Here is a 20,370-nt window from a genome sequence, read left to right on the forward strand (position 1 = left end):
GGTTAAGCCAACCATAGAGCAGTAGTGGTAAAGCAAGCAGAACCAATAACAATCCATCCTTATGTTCCAAATATTTAACAATGCAGGAATTCAACCATAGGCATAGATTTCTTCAGCTTCCAGATATTAGATCATTCAAAAAGCCACATTAAAATATTTTCACAACTGTTTTGTACAAACCTCAAATCCATCAACATACATTTGCTTCATTACAAGATTGTGAAGCAGTGAACCAAAGCTCATAGCTGAGCAGAGTTACCGGCAATGGCACCGGCCTCAGTAAGAAGTGGCACTAGCTGACCTCTGTGGTGCTTCTCTGTAACCGCTGCAACGATGCAAATGGGGATAGAAGATGAGAAAAGTTGGGAGAAGTACACACTAACCAGACATAACGTAAAGAAATTAATAGCTGTTCTTACCATCGCAACCACCGATGTGCTTTCCTCCAATAAACACATTAGGCACCGTAGTTTGGCCCGTCCACTCCGCTAAAGCTGACTGAATTTTATCTCCATCACCTTCATATAGATGAATTCCTCAACATAATGTTTGAAGAACACAGTTACAAGCAGAACAGCTCAAAGAACTTGTTATGGGGTAATTATACAACTCAGTCATTAATATTCAATTGATGCCGATCATCATTGTAGACGACCAGAAAATTAAGCTAACACACGTATTATTTCAGCCAGAAAACATTCATTTTACATCTTCATGTTTCATCTTGCGAATGATTCATCCATAATCTGTAGTCAACATTGAGTATTTTACTCAAAACAATGAACAAAACTGCTCTTAGTGCATTGTGCAGGACATTGGATGGGACTCCTAGCAACTACAGGGTTTTCCAGCCCACATTTTCTTTCCATTTTAGAGTAAGTTGCAAAAGTTACTCTTGGGTTAATGGTGCAAGATTTTCTCCTCCCTCTTGACACTTCAATATTTTTTTTCCCATTGAGTAAACTTTTCAATAAACAGGGTTAAAGTTTAAGGGCGTATTACTTGAAACTAACTCTTCTTTTAGAATTTCAATCTCATCAGTCAACTATGAGCTCATATGATGTAACCTAAATGCTAAAAGGAGTAATCTTCTCAGAATCAAGATTGTAAATCTTTTATTAGAATGAATAATGTATTCGATACAATAGTGGAAGATTCCGATTTATAGAGCTTTATTACAAGTAGGGTAAAAATGAAATTAACCTAGAATATTACCTAATTACCCAATTAACCCCTATTCATCTTACATCCCAAAATAAAAGGGAAACACCATTTTCCCAGTTGCAAGCAAATAACTTCCATTAAATTTCGATTTTCAGTTTTCAAGATATAACAAGATTATATTTCAGCAAAAGAACACCTAGAACAAACATTTAATACTTACTTTTTTGGTTCAATTCAATGACCTTATACTTAGCTCCAAGCCGTGTGAGCAGCTGCTTGACACTCGAACAATACCCACAGTAAGTCTTACTGCCATGTGAACAAAGAATAATTGAATCATTATAAGAACAATCTTCCCAAAATTGAAGTATTCTTCAATCTTCAATACCGATAACAATTAGGCCAAATTTCTCAGCAATAAGAGCTAAATCATTCAACATTCTGCACATCTTCATTATCACAGAATCAAACATATTGATAAAAAGTAAATGGTGGGAGAATCAACAAGAAACTCAAACGAGGAAGATCAAAACCCAAATAGAGATTTTCCACTTTGCCTTAACATTTGAAAATTCTGGTAAAACTTGAAAAAATCAGTTCTGGGATAGTGATAGAACCTGAAAACAACAACAGGCTCAGAGGAGATTATCTTCTTAGCTTCGTTAAGCGCTAATTCCAGCTCTTCTTTACTCAATTTGTTTGAGCTGAACCACGACCCCATGACCTCGGTTAATGAGATCAAACAGGAGAGTTTCAAGGATTCTTTGCTATGAAGAAATCGGTATGAATTTGGAAATAGAGGGGAAGAATAAAGGTCAAAAGAGACGAATTTTGATGTCAATTTCACTTGCTGAAAGAGTAAAAGAACAAGCTCGCATGGCCGTCCGAACGCCGAAGATCTTCAATGCCCACGAATAATTTATTTCCACGGTCCAGATTTTTTTCTTTTCTTAATTCTTTCTTTTTCTGAAAAGTTAATTATCTAACCATTGATAAAGTTAGCATTTTAATTTATCTAATTCAAAACAAATCCTAAAGTATTGTCAGTTCGAAGTTAATCTTTAACAAACTTGAAAAAAAAATTATTAAAAAAAAAAACTAACTTAAAAAAAAAATCGTAAAAGAAAAATAATGTAACTATGTTCAGATTGGTTAAGATTGTTTTTTTAATACAATAAGAGAACTAATTTTAAAGTTTATGCTAAGGAGAATCACTAACAAAATTTGAGTGTATGAAGGGCATAAATTAAAATAAAATTAGTCAAGAAGTATTGGAACTACATTAATTTTCTTTTTCTTCTAAATAAAAAATAGCAATTGGAATTAAACTACGTGATCATTTACTATAACTTCCATTTATAGAGATTGATATTTAAGAATTAATTGATTTTGTTAAATAAATATTTAATATATAATATCCATTTCATGTAGTTAAATAGACAAACTCTTAATTGCTTTAAGTCTTCTTAAAGTTGAAACCGATGCTGACATGACTTGCAAATGATTAAAAGACAATGAAGGATTAATCACAGAATATAATGTAAATTTTTTGGATGAATCTTGGGTTTCTTTTTGAGTATAGGTGACCATAGAACCAATTACAACTTAGAACCCAATTGTCTGTAATCTACACCCAAAATGATCAACTATGGGATGATAAGCTACCAATGAATGAACTTCAGAAGATCATACTAATACATTTGTGTTTTTGTTTCACTTGGATGAAAAAATCGTTTCAAATTCCTTGTACAAGCCTTTGGATTTGGACCTGAAATCAGATGAACTTATGGAAGAGCTTCTGCTACTTCTGCTCCTACTTCTCCGCCCCCAAAACCCGGTCCACTGCATACCACTTCCCGAAGGATCATTTGACGTCCCTCCTTGCTCTTTAGTGAAGCTTGCCTTTGCCAACTTTCGAAGTTGTTTCAACCATGGTTTCTCATTACTCGAGCTTCTACTGCCCGACATGTTCCTATCAGACGAGTTATCCATGGTTTCGGAGTCTCCGCTAAGGTTCACGGCGAATATACTTTCCAAGTTTTTAGTGAATCTTTGTGGGAGGAATAGGAGGAGGAATCCAATAAAAGCCACCTTGAGTCCTGAAAAGAATGATTGCGCACCAAAGTCAAGTTGTTTTGCCTGTTTGTACAAAGCATACCATTCATTGATCAGTTGTGGACAGTAGCCTATAAGGAACAGCGCCAGCATTGTTATTCCGAGTTTCGTTTGATCCGTGATTGAAAATTCTTTATCTAAGAGAACTGCGCAAATAGCGAAAAGGCCAACTTCACATGTGTTGGAGATGATCTCAACCAACTGAACTTTTTTCTTGATAAATGGCTTCTTGAGAACAAGGAAAAAGAGCTGAAATGATGAGATGCATAATAAGGTAACTATTGGAGTTCTGGAAGAGAGTGTTTCCTTGTAGGCACCAGCCATGATTCCAAGAGTGACTCGTCTGATAGATTCGAGGAGTGTATAGTATATTCGAAGGATGCCAAACAGCTTCTGGATGAATGGTGCTTCTGCATCTTCTGTTTCATCATCTGACGCAATAATCTGATCGCCACGTTTGTTGGGATTCGCCACAGAAATTTGAGATAACATATACTTTGGAGGACCTCTTAGATCTTCAAACATTGGCCCAAAAATTGTAAGGTAAACAGAGTTTGGCTGGTTTTTCCAAGTCCATTGACTTCTCTTGCCAGGACCTAGAGTTACACGAACAAGTTCTTGGTACCAATGAAATTTTTGGCCTTCTTGATGAACTTCTTTGTACTGAAGTAGCTTCCCGAACGTGATTCCGACTGAAAGAAACAACAGCAAGGCTAGCAAAAGAAGCGACACAATGCCAAGCAACAAAACTCCAACTATTACTCCTGCAAGAGCTCCACCTAGCACAACCAAAATAAAGATCCAAACAAGTTATATTCTTCTAGAAATGCTTTGCTCCCAAGTACATAGGGAGCAAATAAGACAGTTGGAGCAGATAAATTATTCGAAAGTTACCTCTAAATAATGCGCCTGAGGCCATGGACATGGAAGGTAGTACAACAAATGTAATGAATATCTCAAATCTAGGGAAAGTAAGTGCTCCATAACTGCCCCGTGTGTTGTATATTTTCTTTCGACATTTCATAATGAAAAGGAAAAGAGCATGGAGGAATATCAAACTGCCAGCAAAAATTCCAAACCAGAACATGCTTCTATAAAAATCATTCCACCTGCTAGGATAAAACCAACATGTTCATTTGTAAGGAAATTGAATCTCTGTTTAGTCTGTAAACAAGATATAGAAACAAAATGAATTTAAAGATAGAGATGCCATAGCTCAGCAACGATAATGGTTTCATTAGCTCATAACATTCATCAACACATCTAATTTCCAACACTCCAAAGGAACACTATATGATCAAACGAGATCTTTACCGCCATTCATCCATTTTCCTATGCATTTTGAGCTTGGAACTTTGATATTAGAACACAAACAATGGAGAGCTTTACTCCGAGAGAGCCATATTTTAACAAAATGCAGACCGGTTTTTCTCATGATATTCATTCAAAATGAAGCAAGTACTAGGATAAGCATCTTGAACAGAATTTCGATCGCAGGCTCTAATATTTTGAGTATATTTCCTTTCATTTTGATCCATACCAAGAAGAAAGAACCACTATTTGATAATGAAAAAGCAAAACAAGAGAAATACTTACTGACTGTAACTTCCTGCTCCAAAAATATTATCTGCTTGGGGTTTGATATTCTGACTCTGTAAATAAAAAACCATCTTTATATAAAAAAAAAGAAAAAGTTCATCTTCCATTGCCATTAATAGAAGATAAGTCATTCCTACTTACCTCGAAAAATGATCTGTATTCCATTGGAGTAAGTGGCAACCCATATAACTGATCAACCACAGTAAAGTTATTGCCTGGAACCTTGTTTTGCAGAACTTCTGAATGACTAGTTTTGGAAAGATAAGGATTTGATCCAGTAAACGGGCTGTAGCCGCTTAAGTCAGGATGATCATGCTCATCTTCCCATGGAAGTCTAAGGTAAGGAATACTCCATTGCAAGCCCTTAGCAAATTCATAGTACTCGACAGGCAGGGTAACAGGCAACCATATAGATAGCGCAAAAATCTGAATGTGGCAAGCAATTCTCTGCATAAAAGAGAAGCTGCTTAATATGCTGTATTCAAGCAGTTTATTGAACATGTTTATGTTAGCAACTCGAGAAACGGTATTTCAAAGTGGTCGGTGTTTGGATTGAACATCCATCCAAGATGGTGAAGTGAGAATTTTAAGAAAAATTTGGTGCTTGTAACTGAAGAAGTCATGAAAGTTGTCTTCAAACATGTACAAAATGAAGTATCTACTTTAAGCTATGGAATAGAGGGGAAAAAATAAATAGTGAGAGACTGCTTCAAAGTTACATACAAAAATGTTTCTTGTAGGATTATATGTCAGAGAAGAAGATGATCTCATGAATACTCCTTCTGATTGAAGGTTAGCTGTTGATACAGTGAGTAGTCCTGCTGCAAGGGATGTTGCTGTAAATGAAGCAATTGTAAAGATCGAAACGACTGTAGATATCGCCGGTATAGAATCTGCATATTTTGTTCATAACATATCTTATATATAACAATTGAAATAAATTAATGAAAGGACAAGGGATTTATCAGTATGATGCAGACTCAAGTATTTGAATGCTTACAGTGCCACACTTGCAGGATATTTGATGGTAGATTATGATTTCCAGCAACATCAGTCGTTACATTTTCAGGGACACTGACAGATATGATTTCATCCTCAGCTTGTACTTCAACAGAGTAGATATTTCTGCCCATTTCACGAAAGCTGGGCCATAGAAAGATATTATAAAGAAAAAGAAAAGCAGACAATCTGGTTTCATTGAAAACTTAACCTGCATATAAACACTAACTTGCCTCTGCAAACGACCTCCACGAATTGATACACACGATAAGTTGAAATCAAATACAGGCTTAATGAAATTCACGGTGACTGAAAATCTTTTTTCTTTTGTCCTCATATAAGTAGTTGTACTGAGCACCACTGTAGGCCTAAGGGAATCTGAAATTCACAGTATGTATTATGAAATTCTCAGACTTGTGAAGTTCATAAATTATCGATTATTGCCATAGGTGAAGTAAGAAGTTCCGCTAGTAAGTTCCTCAACTAAAAGTATTGTTTACCATAAAGGAAAGTAACTGGTGGAAGTGGTGAAACGGGATTTCCTTGTCTACTTATTATAGAGTTAGGCTTGAGGCTCACTGTGATTATTGCAATTCCAGAAACATTTGTAACCTGAATAGGAAATAGCATATCAAGTGAAACATATACAGATGGACATCAGAAAACAAAAACGAAAACATATACAGTATAAAAACACTAACCCAAAAGCTGAATCTACGATTTCCAAGGCTCCTTCCACTAATTGGAAGCAGCATGCCATCGCTTACTTCAAGAGCATTCAAAACTTCCACAGATGAATTAAGAACTGGTTCTGAAAAGTACAAGTAGACCTTTAGGTTATCAAGTTTGTTTGTTGCTTGTACCAGTCTGGTGTCACTGTTGAGCTGGAGTAGCCTTTCCGGAACACGAGTTTTCAGGTTGGCAAGCAGTTTTCTTCTATCTGGCAAGTTTAGAAGTTTGTGTTACAATTGCAACATAATTAAGAAATGGGAAATAACGATTGTCCAGTAAGCTTACCAAAGTGCACATAAGAAATTGAATTTTCTGTTCTTGTGAATATATTTCCTGCACTATCAGTACAGAATTTCTTATCCATTACTAATATAATTCTTCCATATTGAATGGTAGATGGTAAAGCCACAGAAAGTGAGTATTTGAGCTTGGGCTGAAGAATTTTGAAAGATGATGGCATAACACGCCCTTCACCGTACACCAGTAGCTGCAATGAATAATTTTTTTTTATATCAGACTTCAATTTCTTTCCAGACAATAAAAATGTTTTCTGCCAGCAAAATTAGACAATATGGATATGACCATTTTACATTTAGATATCTTTGCTTCAATATGCTGTAGTTCTGTAGAATCATGGGATACACCATTATTTGATATCCGTTTTGAGGATGTAAAGAAAAATATAAAGACCAAGAAACTTCTCAGCCGTATTGTTAAACAGTACGAAAATGAAAGCAGCCACCTACTCACGTTGCAGGCCTCTACAGATGAACATCCGAAACCTCCACCACCATTACATGGTTCAGAGAAAGAAATATTTACAGAAACATTTAAAGCGTTCGTAAATGTTGTTGAGGCCATAATTGATGCTGTGGGGGGAACAGTATCTGCAAAAGAATGGATAGTAAAGAAATTAGCAGAGTTCAAGGGAGAAAACTAACTCTTTTTTCCTTCAGTTTGTGAATGCTACGTGTGACTGAGGGTGCAAACTAACAAAATTTCCACTTTATTTATTATTATTATTTTAAACTTTCAAATGGAATATATTGTCTTGAAACATGATAGACAAAATTTCTACAAGAATGACGGCTGAAAACAAAAGTTTAAAAGAGCATTTTATGAAGCATAGTGTTATTGAAATTGAAATCGTTATAAAGGGTATGTTCAGTTTCACTACTGATAGATGCTTAATTATGTTTGCATGGAAAGAAAAATAACAGGATTTACACTTCTTCAACTTAAGCAACTAATTACAACTTACAAGTGCTAACTGAAAACATCATGAAACCACTTTCTATTTCTCAGTGAGAGATTTTGATCAAATTCTATCATCTTATGTGAAGTTAAGTGGCTGATGATCCAAGTACTGTTTTGACTGAGAACGATAATTGAGATTCTTATATGCTTACCAACAGTCCACTTGTAGCTAGAACAGCTAAATCCCTTCGACAAATTAGTGCAGACCATGAATTTATGCTCTCCATCCTCCAACTTAGAGAAGAAAATCTTTCTGTCATTGCAGTCTAAGGAGTGGTTATCCAGCTGCAGGAGAGAAGTAGAGGTGCCCTTGAGTATATTATCAATGAAAAGAAGTGCAGTGCAAAGTGAAGATAAACATTAGGAACCACATTTTCCAATTCCAACAAATATAGATCAGAATGTTCTGTTTTGAAGTCCAAATAATCTAGTAGCTATTCTCAGTTAATGGGAGTCAAATTCTGGAATTTCCTAGCCAGAGTCTTCAAAATAAAGACATCAACAGACAAAAATGCTTAAACATCGATGACCTTACCAAATCAACCAACTAAACTGAAGGATTATATTGCAGAAGAAGAAAAGAAATAATAAGAAAGAGAAAGAGAGAAAGCACATGAAGACAACAGCAAAGTAAACAAGCGAGCTCAAAGAACTGATAGAGTTGAAGGTACCGAGCAACTGATGTTGCAGTCCTTGCAATTATTACTGAGGCCATTCACTAAAATTTCAAACACAAATGTGGCTGACTTTAAGCGTGAGAAAGCCTTAGGGGCCTCCAAGAACTTCACAGTGACCTTAGAACCATGGCAGCGAGCTCCAAAGCACAAAAGAGAGAAAATCCAACAAAGACAAACCAAAACAGCAACTTTAAGCAGACCCATTTCAGAAAAGTATTAAGTTTCAGTCTGAGACATGAGGTCAGGAATCAATTGGCACATTTTGAAGTTATGACTAAGGAGGTTGAGCTTTCAGAGTAGGTTATGGCGTGGGAGAAAGAGTGGTGAGGATGAAAATGGAAATGGGAGCTTGGGCAAGGAAATGGGAAGAGCTTACAAGAAACAATAAATGGTCTTAGAAAAAGTGACAGAGATATAGAAGAGGCTAATTTAGTGGTGTTCATGAAGGCTCTAGGAAAGAGAGAGTGAACAAGACTACAAGAGAATGACATGCAACTTACAAGATAAGCATTTTCACAGGCTAATTTAGAGAGAGAGAGAGAGATAAGGAGAGAGATTTTTATATGAAAAATGGACGGAAACCAAGACAGTGAAAGAAGCACCATCGTTTTTTAGCCTAAATGGTCGTTCAGGGGCTTCTATATCTTCACGGAAGTAATTCGAAATAATAAAAGGATTATTAAACAGTTCAAAGATTTAAACAAAGAGTTCTTTTTATATTAGTTAATCAATATAATGGCTGATCTTTTGCACTTGGGAAAGAACCAAAAAAGAAAGCAAACACAAGAAAAGTTAAATAGTCAAATGATTAAAAGAACAAGTACATTTCCACATTCTTAATTCTACAGCTATCCGATGCTATTGCTATGAGAGAAAATAGCAGCCATGCCAGGACGACATTTTCAATGTGTTATTTCAAAGTTCTAAAACTGTTTTCATACAAAAGTTCATGAAGGAAAAAAAACCCTCTTCATTCAGATGGAGTCAGTCAAGTTTTAAACTAATATGGAAGTGAATTTAAAAACACTTCGAATTTTGAGAGGATTGTTAGAGATTTTTCCTGGCTCCTTTCATTTAACCTCAGACCCCATTTGAAACAAACGGCAAATTTGGGATGTCTGGCCCATATTGGAACGAGCAGCGACATGACATCGCCATTAATGGCAAAATAGGAACTCAAGCATTCAATAAGCGGAGAGAGAAATTTCAAGTCGGGTCATCTGTGCTTAGTTTTGGGCCCAATTTCAGGTGCATGGAAACCCTTGTCTTCTTGATGAAAAAGCTTGCAATATGGCTGGCCAATTGGCAATGTCCCGCTTTGGAAAACCAAAGGACAACCTCTGTTTCATTATCTCCTCTCTTTCTCTCTCGAAGCACAGCCTCTGATTCATTATCTCTTTCAGTGTCTCAGTTTGGCTGGGCTTTGGATAAAGACTTAGAAAATGGAAGCACAGCCTCATGTGTCAATGTTAGGAGAAATGGGGAAAATTGATATTATGCCAAATAGAAAGACGACAAAAGAGATAAGAATGTTGACATTAGGGAAGTAGGCAAGATGTGGGTTGATGAAATTTTGGAGGATATGTTGGAAAAATCTAATCTTTTCTTAAAAAGTATATGCTAATTAGCAAGGTATGCAAAGAAATAAAGAATAATTCAAGATTATGAAGAATTTGATAATGAGGTTTTTTGTTGAACCAAAAAAGGGGAGCTTTGGATGTAGAAGAAACCAGCTTCAGAGCTCAAAACGAATTGAAAATGGGGTTAGTTGTTACCATTAATGAGAGGTAATGTGGATTGTACTATATATGAACGTCAAAATGTTTGATCAATGAAGAAGGAAGCCAAGGTCACAAAGGAAGGGGAAAAAAAGAAACCATTTTGGCGTTTCGAATTTACTTCAAAATGTGATATAGTATCAGAATATTAATGGCATTGATGATTGAGGTCTTGGTTGTTGAACCAGAAATGGTGAGTTGCGTATTTTATACGATAAAGATGTTCGAATTTGAGCTATGGCTAAATTGGGAAAAGGGAAAGAAAGTCGGATCATTCACTGTTCATATTCATTCTCTCACTGCCTTGGTTTTGCAGTGGATTTGTCATTGTAGGCTTGTTTATCAATGGCTTCTCTGTTGCCCTCTTTCTCTTCCTTAGTTCTTGTTTAGGCTACATGAAGGCATCAAAGAGTGCTTGCTTGTCTCGCCTTATAAACACTTTCGTTCACCAGGCCTCCATTTTTCTGATTGTCTTGTTTAACTTTGCTTTTGTGCACAGTAATCAGGTCAAAGAAAGATAGTCTCAAGTATGAAATGCCTGAGAAAAAGCACCTTTTCGATGCGTTGAGGAAGTTACCCGACGATGAGCAGATGCAGACGAATTCTTCAACGAGGTAAACTTGATTGGAGGAATTTAAAACAAGAACTTTGTAAAACTTTTGGGATTTAAGTATTGAAGACCTAGAAAGTCTTTTGGTTTATAAATGTGCCTGACATAGAAATGACTTGCTGATTTAAGAACTTCAAAATATGAACTCTGTTACATCATCTTTGATCTAATGTTTTATTGTTCATATGTGTTTATACATCTTTCGAGCAACTGCCTATTCCCTTTTTGCTTACTCCAGTTGCAGTTTGCTGCTGAAAGGAGTTCCTTTTGCTGCAAATTATCATTCAAGTGACTCTAAACACTTAATTGCTTCACTGACGAAAGATTTTCCAGTATCAAGTTTCTACCTTCTGAAAAAACTGTGATGCCCTGATATAAGTAATCATAAGAACTTTCTGTGTACTACTGGTTCTGATTCTCGGAGAAGTAGACAAATAGTCAAGATTTAAAATCTCATATCATCTCCGGAATTGTGAGGACACTGATTGACCCAAAAGTTAAAGCTAGGTTATGGTAAATTTAATTATAGCAACAATTTAACACTCTCTCTCACATGTGGACTTGAAAATTTGTAGAAGTAAAAGGATGCACGGTTTTTTCTTGTTTGGAAGAAGAGTCAGCATCTAGGTTGCATGCTACATATCACAGTTGAATATATATAGCTTATGCTTTTAATTTCTCATTTGGCTATTTCTTTAGGAATAGGAGATGACTTTCACAATGTAAGCCTAAAGGAAACTATCTAGTGAGCTGGAGCTATGGATGCTTTGAATTAGCAATGCAATGAACATAATCCTCAACATATTTCGAACAGGACGCTTCGCTCTCGCCAACAAGTCTGATTTCTTTTTCTCCAAGGATATAAGATCCCTTAATGTATGGTCTAAGGATTACTGAAGTAGAAGTTCTACATATGCCTTTGGGGTTCTGGTTCTTGAGATTGTATGTGGAAAGAAGGATACTTCTTTTAGTTCAATATCGAATTCAGTTCTGGATACTGTACGATTCATGTAGATTTTTCATGAATGATATACATCAGTTTGCTTGGCAGTATTTGTATTATATGCTATGTGTTTCCGAGGACATGATTTTTATTGTTCTTGTAACAGGTAAGGATGCTATTGACTTGAGAAATTTCGGCCGATCACAATTTGATCCGTCATTAATTTAAATTAATAATTGATAATTTTGGAGTCAATTGCAAATTTTCATGTGTTCTCAAATTAAAATTAATGACATAAAGATTGGCAAATCAAATGACGCCACTTGTCTAAGCATTAATCCATCCGGCAATGTCAGCTCGTCAATCAAATTATGCTATGGGAATACTGGGTCTGAAACTATCCTAGATTTATTAAAATAAAATGGTTCAAATTTGAATAAAAATCTATTTCAAAATAGATTAATTTAAGTCCAAGCACAAAAGTTGGGTTCAAAGTCAACTAAGCCCAAGCCCATATGGAGTCTCCAAAAACTCTATAAATAGAGGAGGTCACCCTTCATTTGATTCATGTAGTTAGAGATTTAGAAATAAGAGGATTCAAAGAATTTCAATATTTAGAATTCAACAAAGTGATCTCCTTCAACAAATTGAGCATATCTTCTCCAACAAATAGATTGTATCTTCTTCAACAACTTGAGCATATTTTCTTCAACGAATTGATCGTCTCTTCTTCTCCAAATTGATCTATAACATCCCGAGATCTAGGTAAATTTAAATTAGTTTATACAATTGTTGAATTTTCTTTTTATTTCAAGGCCAAAGCTTAGGCAATTGAATGGTTTGTTTGGTTCAGTTTTAATTTGGTTGTTGTTTGGAGAAGATTTGTTAAAATGAGATTTGGTAGTTTGAGTTTGTTTTGGAAGAGGAAAATGGGGTATATATATATACGAATTTAGGGTTTTGGGTTTTAAGGATTTATTTATATAGGTTAAAGGGGGACCTCGATTTGCGTGCATTGAAAAAAAAAGAAAAGGGAAGTGGAGTAGAGTAGTGCGCGACCGCATCACCTCCCTCATCGCCTGTGTTGTGCCGTCAAGCCCACGCCGGAGGTGAAGCCACGCTGCGTTCACCGGTCGTTCAAATCACACCCGAGTCGGTCATCCACGCCACGTCGCCGCTTCCTCATCGCGCCCCAGGCGATTGTCCGCCCCGTGCCGCTCGCTTCCTTGCAGAGTTCGCCAGCCGCTACCTCTCGCCGTCCATTTCAGGGTCAGTTTTTACTCTTAACTGAGGAGCAGTAGTGTGGCAAAGCACTAAGTAGGGGTACATTGCTGATTCCACGATGGAGGCCAAGTACGTAGCGGCTTGTGAAGCTGCTAAGGAGGTCGTTTGGCTCAGAAAGTTCCTGACTAATCTAAAAGTTGTTCTAGACATGTCTAGGCCCATCATTTGTAAAATATAAATTTCAATTTTTATGAATAATGATTTTGTTCTATTTTTATACAAGTGTTTTGATTTTTACATTTTACACTAATACAACGAAATGATTTTTTTTTTTGCAAACTTAGTTTTTGCAAATATTTTTATGGTTAGTTTTTATAGATAAATCTAATTTGTTGCTAACAAATGAAATAATAATATCCACAAAAATGTCTATGCATAACAATGAGGTGATCTTTTGTTCAAGTTGGTCATCAAGGTGAATGTCAGTGTTGGTTAATAGAGGTGGTGTTCATCGGAGTTGGTCATCGAAGATGGTCTTTGTCGGAGTTGTTGGAGTTGGTCGTCGGAGTCTGAAGTTTGTCATCAAAGTTGGTTAAGCAAAGGTGGTCATTGGAGTATGTCGTCGGAGTTGCTTTTGTGTGGAGGTGGTTGTTGGAGTTGTCGTCGGAGGTGGTTGTTGGAGTAGTCGTCAGAGGTGGTTGTCGGAGTCCGAAGTTGGTCGTCGTTGTGACAATAGTGGTGCTGTGGTGAACTCTAAGGAGCCTAGGAGTCACAGGCGCAACAAACACATAGAGCGAAAGTATCATCTCATCCGCGAGATAGTGCATCGAGGGGACGTGATAGTCACGAAGATCGCTTCGGAGCACAACGTTGCTGGTCCGTTTACGAAGGCTCTTACAGCTACAGTGTTTGAGGGTCACCTTCAGAGCATGGGTCTACGGGACCACCCGCGGCTAGACTAGGGCAAGTGGGAGATATTTATTGTACTGGGCCTTAGTGCCCTAGTTTATTGTTTTGTACTAGTTGTATGTACACCCCACTCGCTTTAGGACAAGTAGGAGATTGTTGAGGATGATGCCCTAAACTCTCGTGTCCTGTAGTTTATAAACACAATTTTTGAACAAACACTTGTGATGTATAATATATGATATTTTCTTCACTTTTGTCTATGAACATTAGATGTTTTATTTGCTTACCACAATCCAATAAACTAAGATCCCTGGTTGTCATTTGTAACTTAAACATGTATGTGGAGACATAGAAGTGGATCATGTTTTAAGTGATAACCAAAATGGTCTGTAGTATATGGATATAGGAGGGAAACCTTATCCTGGTAACGCTACAGATGCGACCCGCTTTGTAGAATAGTTACAAGTGTTGTGATTTGTTACATATGGTCTGATCCTGATAATTCATATGGAGACATGCGAGCGAGGGCGTCCTCTACAAAGGAGTTTATATAAGATCGGACCATAAAGTGTTATAGTCTCGTTATATAACGCCGTTCATGATAAAGACTTCACTTCACTAGGATGACCATAGGTAACATGACCTCAATCCTGAGTGAGTTGGGAACTCCTGCCTTTGAGGGTGGTCCTTTGATTTGCATGGGTGTGAGTGGCCAGATCGCCGACTTAAACCTACCACTTTGGGAATTCGTCTGATTTGGGAGCTGGGAACTCAGCTACACAAGATGGAATTTACTCATTCCTCGAAGTAGGGGTAAGTAGATAGATTTGCTCCTTTAAGGACTGATTCTTGGACTCGAACGATGTGGCGCCACACACCTTCTCATGGCCCAAGAGGTGTCCACACATAGTAGAACTATGTTGTATTGTTCATTAGAGGGATCAGTGGTACTTAATGAGTTAGATGTAACTACAGGGGAAAAATGGTAAATTGACCCAGCTGTACTTACGAGCATCTATGAAGGATTATCGTACTGGTTGATTGGTTATATCCGATAGACACAGAAATATATCTGTGGTGAGAAGAGTGTAGTTGTCGGTCTTTGGTGGAATGTTTGGCAGTTAATGAATGGTGGATCACGTGGCTAAAGAGTTTAGTCAGCTGTTCACGTACTGTTGAAACTTCGAGCCATAGGTCCATAAGGTCCCATTGGTAGCTCAATGGATTCAAGTTGAGAATAAGTTTTTGGGTCAGTTTGAAGTATTCAAATTGACAAGAGGGAGTTCAATTATATGTGATATAATTGAACTGGTTAATTATATATAATATGATTGACATTATGTATGAGATACATTATTTGGAGGAAAATGATATAAATATGATTTATATCTAGTGGAGAAGAAAAGACTATGGTTCACATGTTACATTTGATGTGATATTAAACTATAGGTTAATGAATATAATATGACTATATTTATTATTTATTTTTGGATAATTATAGGATAATTGTGCTAGCATTTTCTCCGTAACCGTGTAATAGTGGGAGGTTTCTTTCAGTTTTCGTAAATGAAGAATAAAATGAAAATCGTTTTTATTTTGCAAGAGATCAGCCATTCGCTCACGTTTTGTGTATACTGTCTATCGCATAGCAAACTGAGAGCTTACACGATAGCTCAACGTTTCTAAACGATTGTATACGCGCATGCAACTTACTAAACGAACGCATAGGATTTGCTAAACAATCATCTAACTTTTTCCTAAACAATCGTGTGCTCGAGCGTTTTCTAAACGATTGTCTATACGATCGTGGCCTATTTACTAAACGTTCGTGTACCTCTTCCTAAACGATCAAGCATCGTCTATATGATAGACACCTACTTTCTCCCACTTGCTTGGTTGTGGTATACGATCTTCTCTTCTTCCTTCCCTCTGCCAAATCCAATAGAGCCCACACCTCCTAAATTCTCACACCGAGAATACCGAGGGCTCTAAGTGGTGGTGTCCTCCCTGTTGCTATGTTTGTGAGGAGGCTGTTCGTGGGTAGACGACTCTAATTTGGTGGACGATTGCTTGGACGTTCTCAGCGAGAGCGAGAGGAGTAGTCTTTGTACGAGAATGAGTTATAAGGCGAAGAAGAGTTCTTCAACTGGTACGTTTCTTGTTCTCTTGTTGTTTAAGTTTCAAAACATGCCTGTAATTAGTGGTTAAATGCATATCTATTTTGTTAGATTGTGAATGCGGTAATTATGTCACAATGAGTTTGGAACGATCTCGAAGAAAATCGGATTCGAGATTTTCATGAGCAGCAGAACAAGATTATTCTAAATCACAATCATAAATGAATATTGCATTTACTGTCGACTTCAAACAAGCGGTTATACAAATAATATAGAAATTACAACATGAAAAACTCAAATGAACAAAGAGAGAAACTCTACGAACATTTGAAGATGCGTCTCCACGCTCCGTTGCGCGACCGCTCGAACAATAGCAACCTCGAACGCTCGATCTACACGATCGCAACACCATAACACGAATACTGCGCTCGTCCTTAACGAATGCCTCGACCACGAACTCCTTAGCAACAGCACGAACGACCTCCAGAAAACCTCGACGGTGTTGAGTTGAGTCTGGCACTACCAACAAGGCTACCTTGGTATTCTCGGTGTGAGAATCCAGAGGGTGGCCTCTATTCGAACTTGGAATGAGGCAGACGAAGGAGGAAACACCGATCGCGTGCTTGATTGGGCAAGTGGGAGATGGCGGAGACCTATCGTATAGGTCGATGCCCAATTGTTTAGATAAAGCTAAACAATCGTCTAGCAAAAGCTATGCGATCGTTTAGCTCGATCTATCGGCTACAGACTCTATACGATCGTTTACTTAGAGCAAGCGATCGTCTAGCAAAACTATGCGATCGTTTAGTAAATACTGCACGATCGTTTAGCTCGCCCAACCATCGTTTAGTAAATTTGTATTTACTTGACAACTACCATGAGATCCTTTTTTCGCCGAGAGAGAAACTTTTTACTAGTTTGTAAAAATCATCTTCAAAATAGGAAAACCACTTTTCTTTTAAACTCACGGTTACCATGAATCCAATAACCACCCACTCACTTGGTTATTAAAGAAAAAGAATTAATTATCCAATAATTAATGTTATTATAAATATAAATGATAATCAACTTATCATACTATATTTATAACCTATAGTTTTAATATTTCATCTCATGAAACATATAAACCATAATTCTTTTTCTATTCCATGGTACTTAATGTAAATCTCATTTACATCAATCCTCTACTAGATGTATCTCATACATTAAACCGATTATATCACATATAATCAAAATACCTCTTGTCAATTCGAACATTTCAAATCAACACCAAGAACTGATCCTTAACTGAATCCATTGAGCTACCAAGGGAACCTTATGGACCTGTAACTCGAAGCTCCAACGTTATGTGAATAACTGACTAAACTCTTTAGTCATGGGATCTACCATCCATTAACTGCCAGACACTCCACTAAAGATCTACAGCTGAACTCTCCTTACCACAGAGATATTATGTGTCCATCTTAACCAATCAGCCGTGTGACAACCCTTCACAGATCGCTCGTAAGTACAACTGGGCCAATAACCGTTATGTCCCTATAGTTACATCTGTCTCCTTAAGTACTACTAATCCTTCTAATGAACATAAGTCATAGTCCTACTATGACTGAGTCTTCTCTCCCAAAGAGAAGCTGTGGTCACTATGTTCAAGCCCCAGAATCAGCTCTTAAAGGAGCAATCTCTCTACTTATCCCTGCTTCGGGAAAGGAGTGAATTCCATCTTGTGGATTGAGTTCCCAGCTCCCAGATCAGAGAAGTCCCTAAAAAGGTAGGCATGTTGAGTTGGCAATCTGGACACTCTCACCCATACTAATCAAAGGACCACCCTCAAAGGCAGGAGTTCCTAAAACACTCAGGATTGAGGTCGTGTCACCTATGGTCGTTTAGGTGAGATGCAAGTCTCTAGTATCAACAACGTTATATACAGAGTCTAGTCATCTCGGGGTCCAGGTCTTATACAAACTCTTTGTATAGGACACCCCCGCTTGTACGTCTCCATATGAATGGTCAGGATCAACCATCTATAGTAGTTTACAACACTTGCAAACCTCTACAAAGCGGGTCATATCTGTAGCGTCACTAGGATCAGGTATCCCACCTTAATCCTTATACTACAGACCTATATAGGTTATCATTTAAGGCATGATTCACTTGTATATCACATATACATGCTTAATTTCACATAAGATAACCAAGGAGCTTTGTTGATTGGATATGAGTAAATGCAAATTATTTTATTCATTAAACAATGTGTATCTTTACAAAACAACGAGACTCTGAGAGAATTAGGACACCAATCCCAACACTCGCTTCTGCTTAGATATATTCTTTGATAAAAGTTCCTTCACCTACGTTGGCTTGAAGTATTTTGACATGCTTGTGGTAAATTGAAATTTTTGGAAGCTTACGTTTATGTTATGGGATTTCTATATTATGTGTTGCTGCAGTGTTCAATTGTTGGATAAATTGTGAAACTGTTATGAAACCTAAGTACGACCTAAGACTTTGATTGTATGCTTAAGCCTATGTTAGATTGATAGTGACTGTTAGCACTTCTATCGAGCTATGCACATTGTATGTTGTGAGCCTTCGGGCCCACACCTTATGCCTATGTACGGTGTTCCCTGGGGATCACCACTTATGTTTATGATTGTGCCCTCTGGGGTCACTACTTATGAAAGCGTGCCTTTGGGTTCCCCTCTTATGCTTATGCTTATGCCTATGGCTACGATGCTATTATGTACTTGGGTCCAGATCGGAAGGCAAACAGTTCACCTAGCGGGCCTAGTAGTGGGTCGTTTACTGGGTATATTTATATACTCATCCTTTTCCTTCCATGTTTTTCTTTTAGGTAAAGGTAAGGATAGACCAATGAATGATAGGAGGGATCCATGAACCGGCCATTTGGACATGTACCACTTCTTTTTTGATGGACTGAACTTAAATTTCTTTAAGTTGCCCACGTACCATTGAAGAAAGGGATCAAGTCATGATGTAGTTCATGAGGAATATTCATTTTTGCTTTTTTTTTTCTTTTTGTCTGGACTGAACTTAAAATTTCCTTCAAGCTACCTACGTACCTTTTACAATGATAGAGATTAAGTCATAACGTTGACACCTTTTAAGCTCATGTAGGTCAGGAGCAATATACAGTTTAGGCTCTTGCGATAAAGAGCTATTATATTTGGTTTTTCAAAAGCTTTTACTTTCATCATGACTTTGATCATCCTCTTCATTTATAGGATTCATCAATATAATGAGATTTGACTTCAACATCAAGGAACCTTCTATACTCATATCAACAGACGACTTCCTCTTCATGCGTGAAAGGACACGACTATGAATCTTCTCGTCATTGTTTTCTTCATGAAATTATTTTGCCTTCAAGATTTTCATCTGTCTTGCATGTTGATCATTTTTAATTTTGAGATGATCAAAAGCAGATGTTGAAGGTCGATCTTTCATTGCTTTTGAGATACTTAGCCTTTTGAAAGTTGAAGTTCGAGTGGAAGTAGATGTTAGATGTTAGTTTTCTTCTTTTATCGTGGCCATACTCAATCTTTGGAAGACTGAAGATCGAGTAGTTGAAGGCTTGATACGATCGAAGACATAAGTTCTTTGCTCGATTTCTTTTGAACTGTCGACTTCTTCAACAACTATATGATTATTATTAACTTCCGCTATGCTGATAACATGACATGCAATAACTTCTAGTACTTTCTTTGGATGATTATCGAGGAAGTTTCTGGAGAAATTTTGCCAAAGTTACCGACTGTCGAAGTTGAGGGAAATCCTTATCTTCTTCCTTACTAAGCTTATGCTTCCATGCCTTCTTTTACCCTTTCTTTTTATGAGTCTTGTTCCTTTTTCTATAGCTTTGATAGGAACACAACTCTTTTTAGGTGGAATTTGGTTGTCTTCTCTTTCGACTAATCACGAGGATCCACCTTTTGTTTTTATCATCAACAAGATCATCTTTCTTCTGGGAGTATGTTGTTTGAAATCTCTTGTTGGTACCGAACAACTATAGGCTTGAAGGTTCCAAACTAGATCGTGCTTTCTCTTTGATCATAAGACGCAGACGATGTTGGAACACTTGAAGTCGACACTAGTGTGGTGTGATTTATTTGAGCTACTTTATCAATATCTAGCTCAATCTTCTTTTCATGAGCTAACTTAAGAATCGTCTCCTTCAGAATGAAACACCTTTCAATTGGGTGACTAAAATCCCGATGATACTTGTAGT

At 37.1% G+C, this 20,370-nt stretch overlaps 2 protein-coding genes and 1 long non-coding RNA gene across 9 annotated transcripts; 1 reads left to right on the top strand and 2 right to left on the bottom strand.

Annotated features, from left to right (window-relative positions):
* Positions 1-59: 59 nt before the first annotated feature.
* On the bottom strand, positions 60-2,068 carry LOC120082865 (glutaredoxin). The gene is made up of 4 exons (XM_039038220.1): positions 1,782-2,068; positions 1,385-1,473; positions 420-518; positions 60-325 (listed from the first exon to the last, which is right to left on the bottom strand). The coding sequence occupies exons 1-4, from the start codon at positions 1,883-1,885 to the stop codon at positions 240-242; spliced, it is 378 nt and encodes a 125-aa protein (XP_038894148.1). The 5' UTR covers positions 1,886-2,068; the 3' UTR covers positions 60-239.
* Positions 2,069-2,686: 618 nt separating this feature from the next.
* On the bottom strand, positions 2,687-9,896 carry LOC120082862. Of its 7 annotated transcripts, none has more exons than XM_039038214.1 (13): positions 9,604-9,896; positions 8,019-8,151; positions 7,360-7,496; positions 6,895-7,096; positions 6,579-6,817; positions 6,378-6,489; positions 6,111-6,255; positions 5,879-6,021; positions 5,602-5,771; positions 5,020-5,325; positions 4,876-4,931; positions 4,174-4,391; positions 2,687-4,058 (listed from the first exon to the last, which is right to left on the bottom strand). In XM_039038214.1, exons 1-13 carry the CDS (start codon positions 9,688-9,690, stop codon positions 2,878-2,880), a joined length of 3,129 nt encoding a protein of 1,042 aa, XP_038894142.1. In that variant the 5' UTR covers positions 9,691-9,896; the 3' UTR covers positions 2,687-2,877. The 7 variants fall into 7 exon arrangements, with proteins under 7 accessions (XP_038894142.1, XP_038894143.1, XP_038894140.1 ...); XM_039038215.1 differs by having other exon boundaries at positions 9,623-9,813; XM_039038212.1 differs by lacking the exon at positions 9,604-9,896 and adding an exon at positions 8,538-9,589.
* A 224-nt stretch (positions 9,897-10,120) lies between these two features.
* Positions 10,121-12,056, top strand: LOC120082866. The gene is made up of 2 exons (XR_005483310.1): positions 10,121-10,935; positions 11,631-12,056. It is a non-coding gene; the product is annotated as an uncharacterized LOC120082866 (long non-coding RNA).
* The last annotated feature ends 8,314 nt before the right edge of the window (positions 12,057-20,370 follow it).

The sequence above is a fragment of the Benincasa hispida genome, chromosome 8 (genome assembly GCF_009727055.1).
Source record: "Benincasa hispida cultivar B227 chromosome 8, ASM972705v1, whole genome shotgun sequence".
NCBI classification, from domain to species: Eukaryota; Viridiplantae; Streptophyta; class Magnoliopsida; order Cucurbitales; family Cucurbitaceae; genus Benincasa; species Benincasa hispida.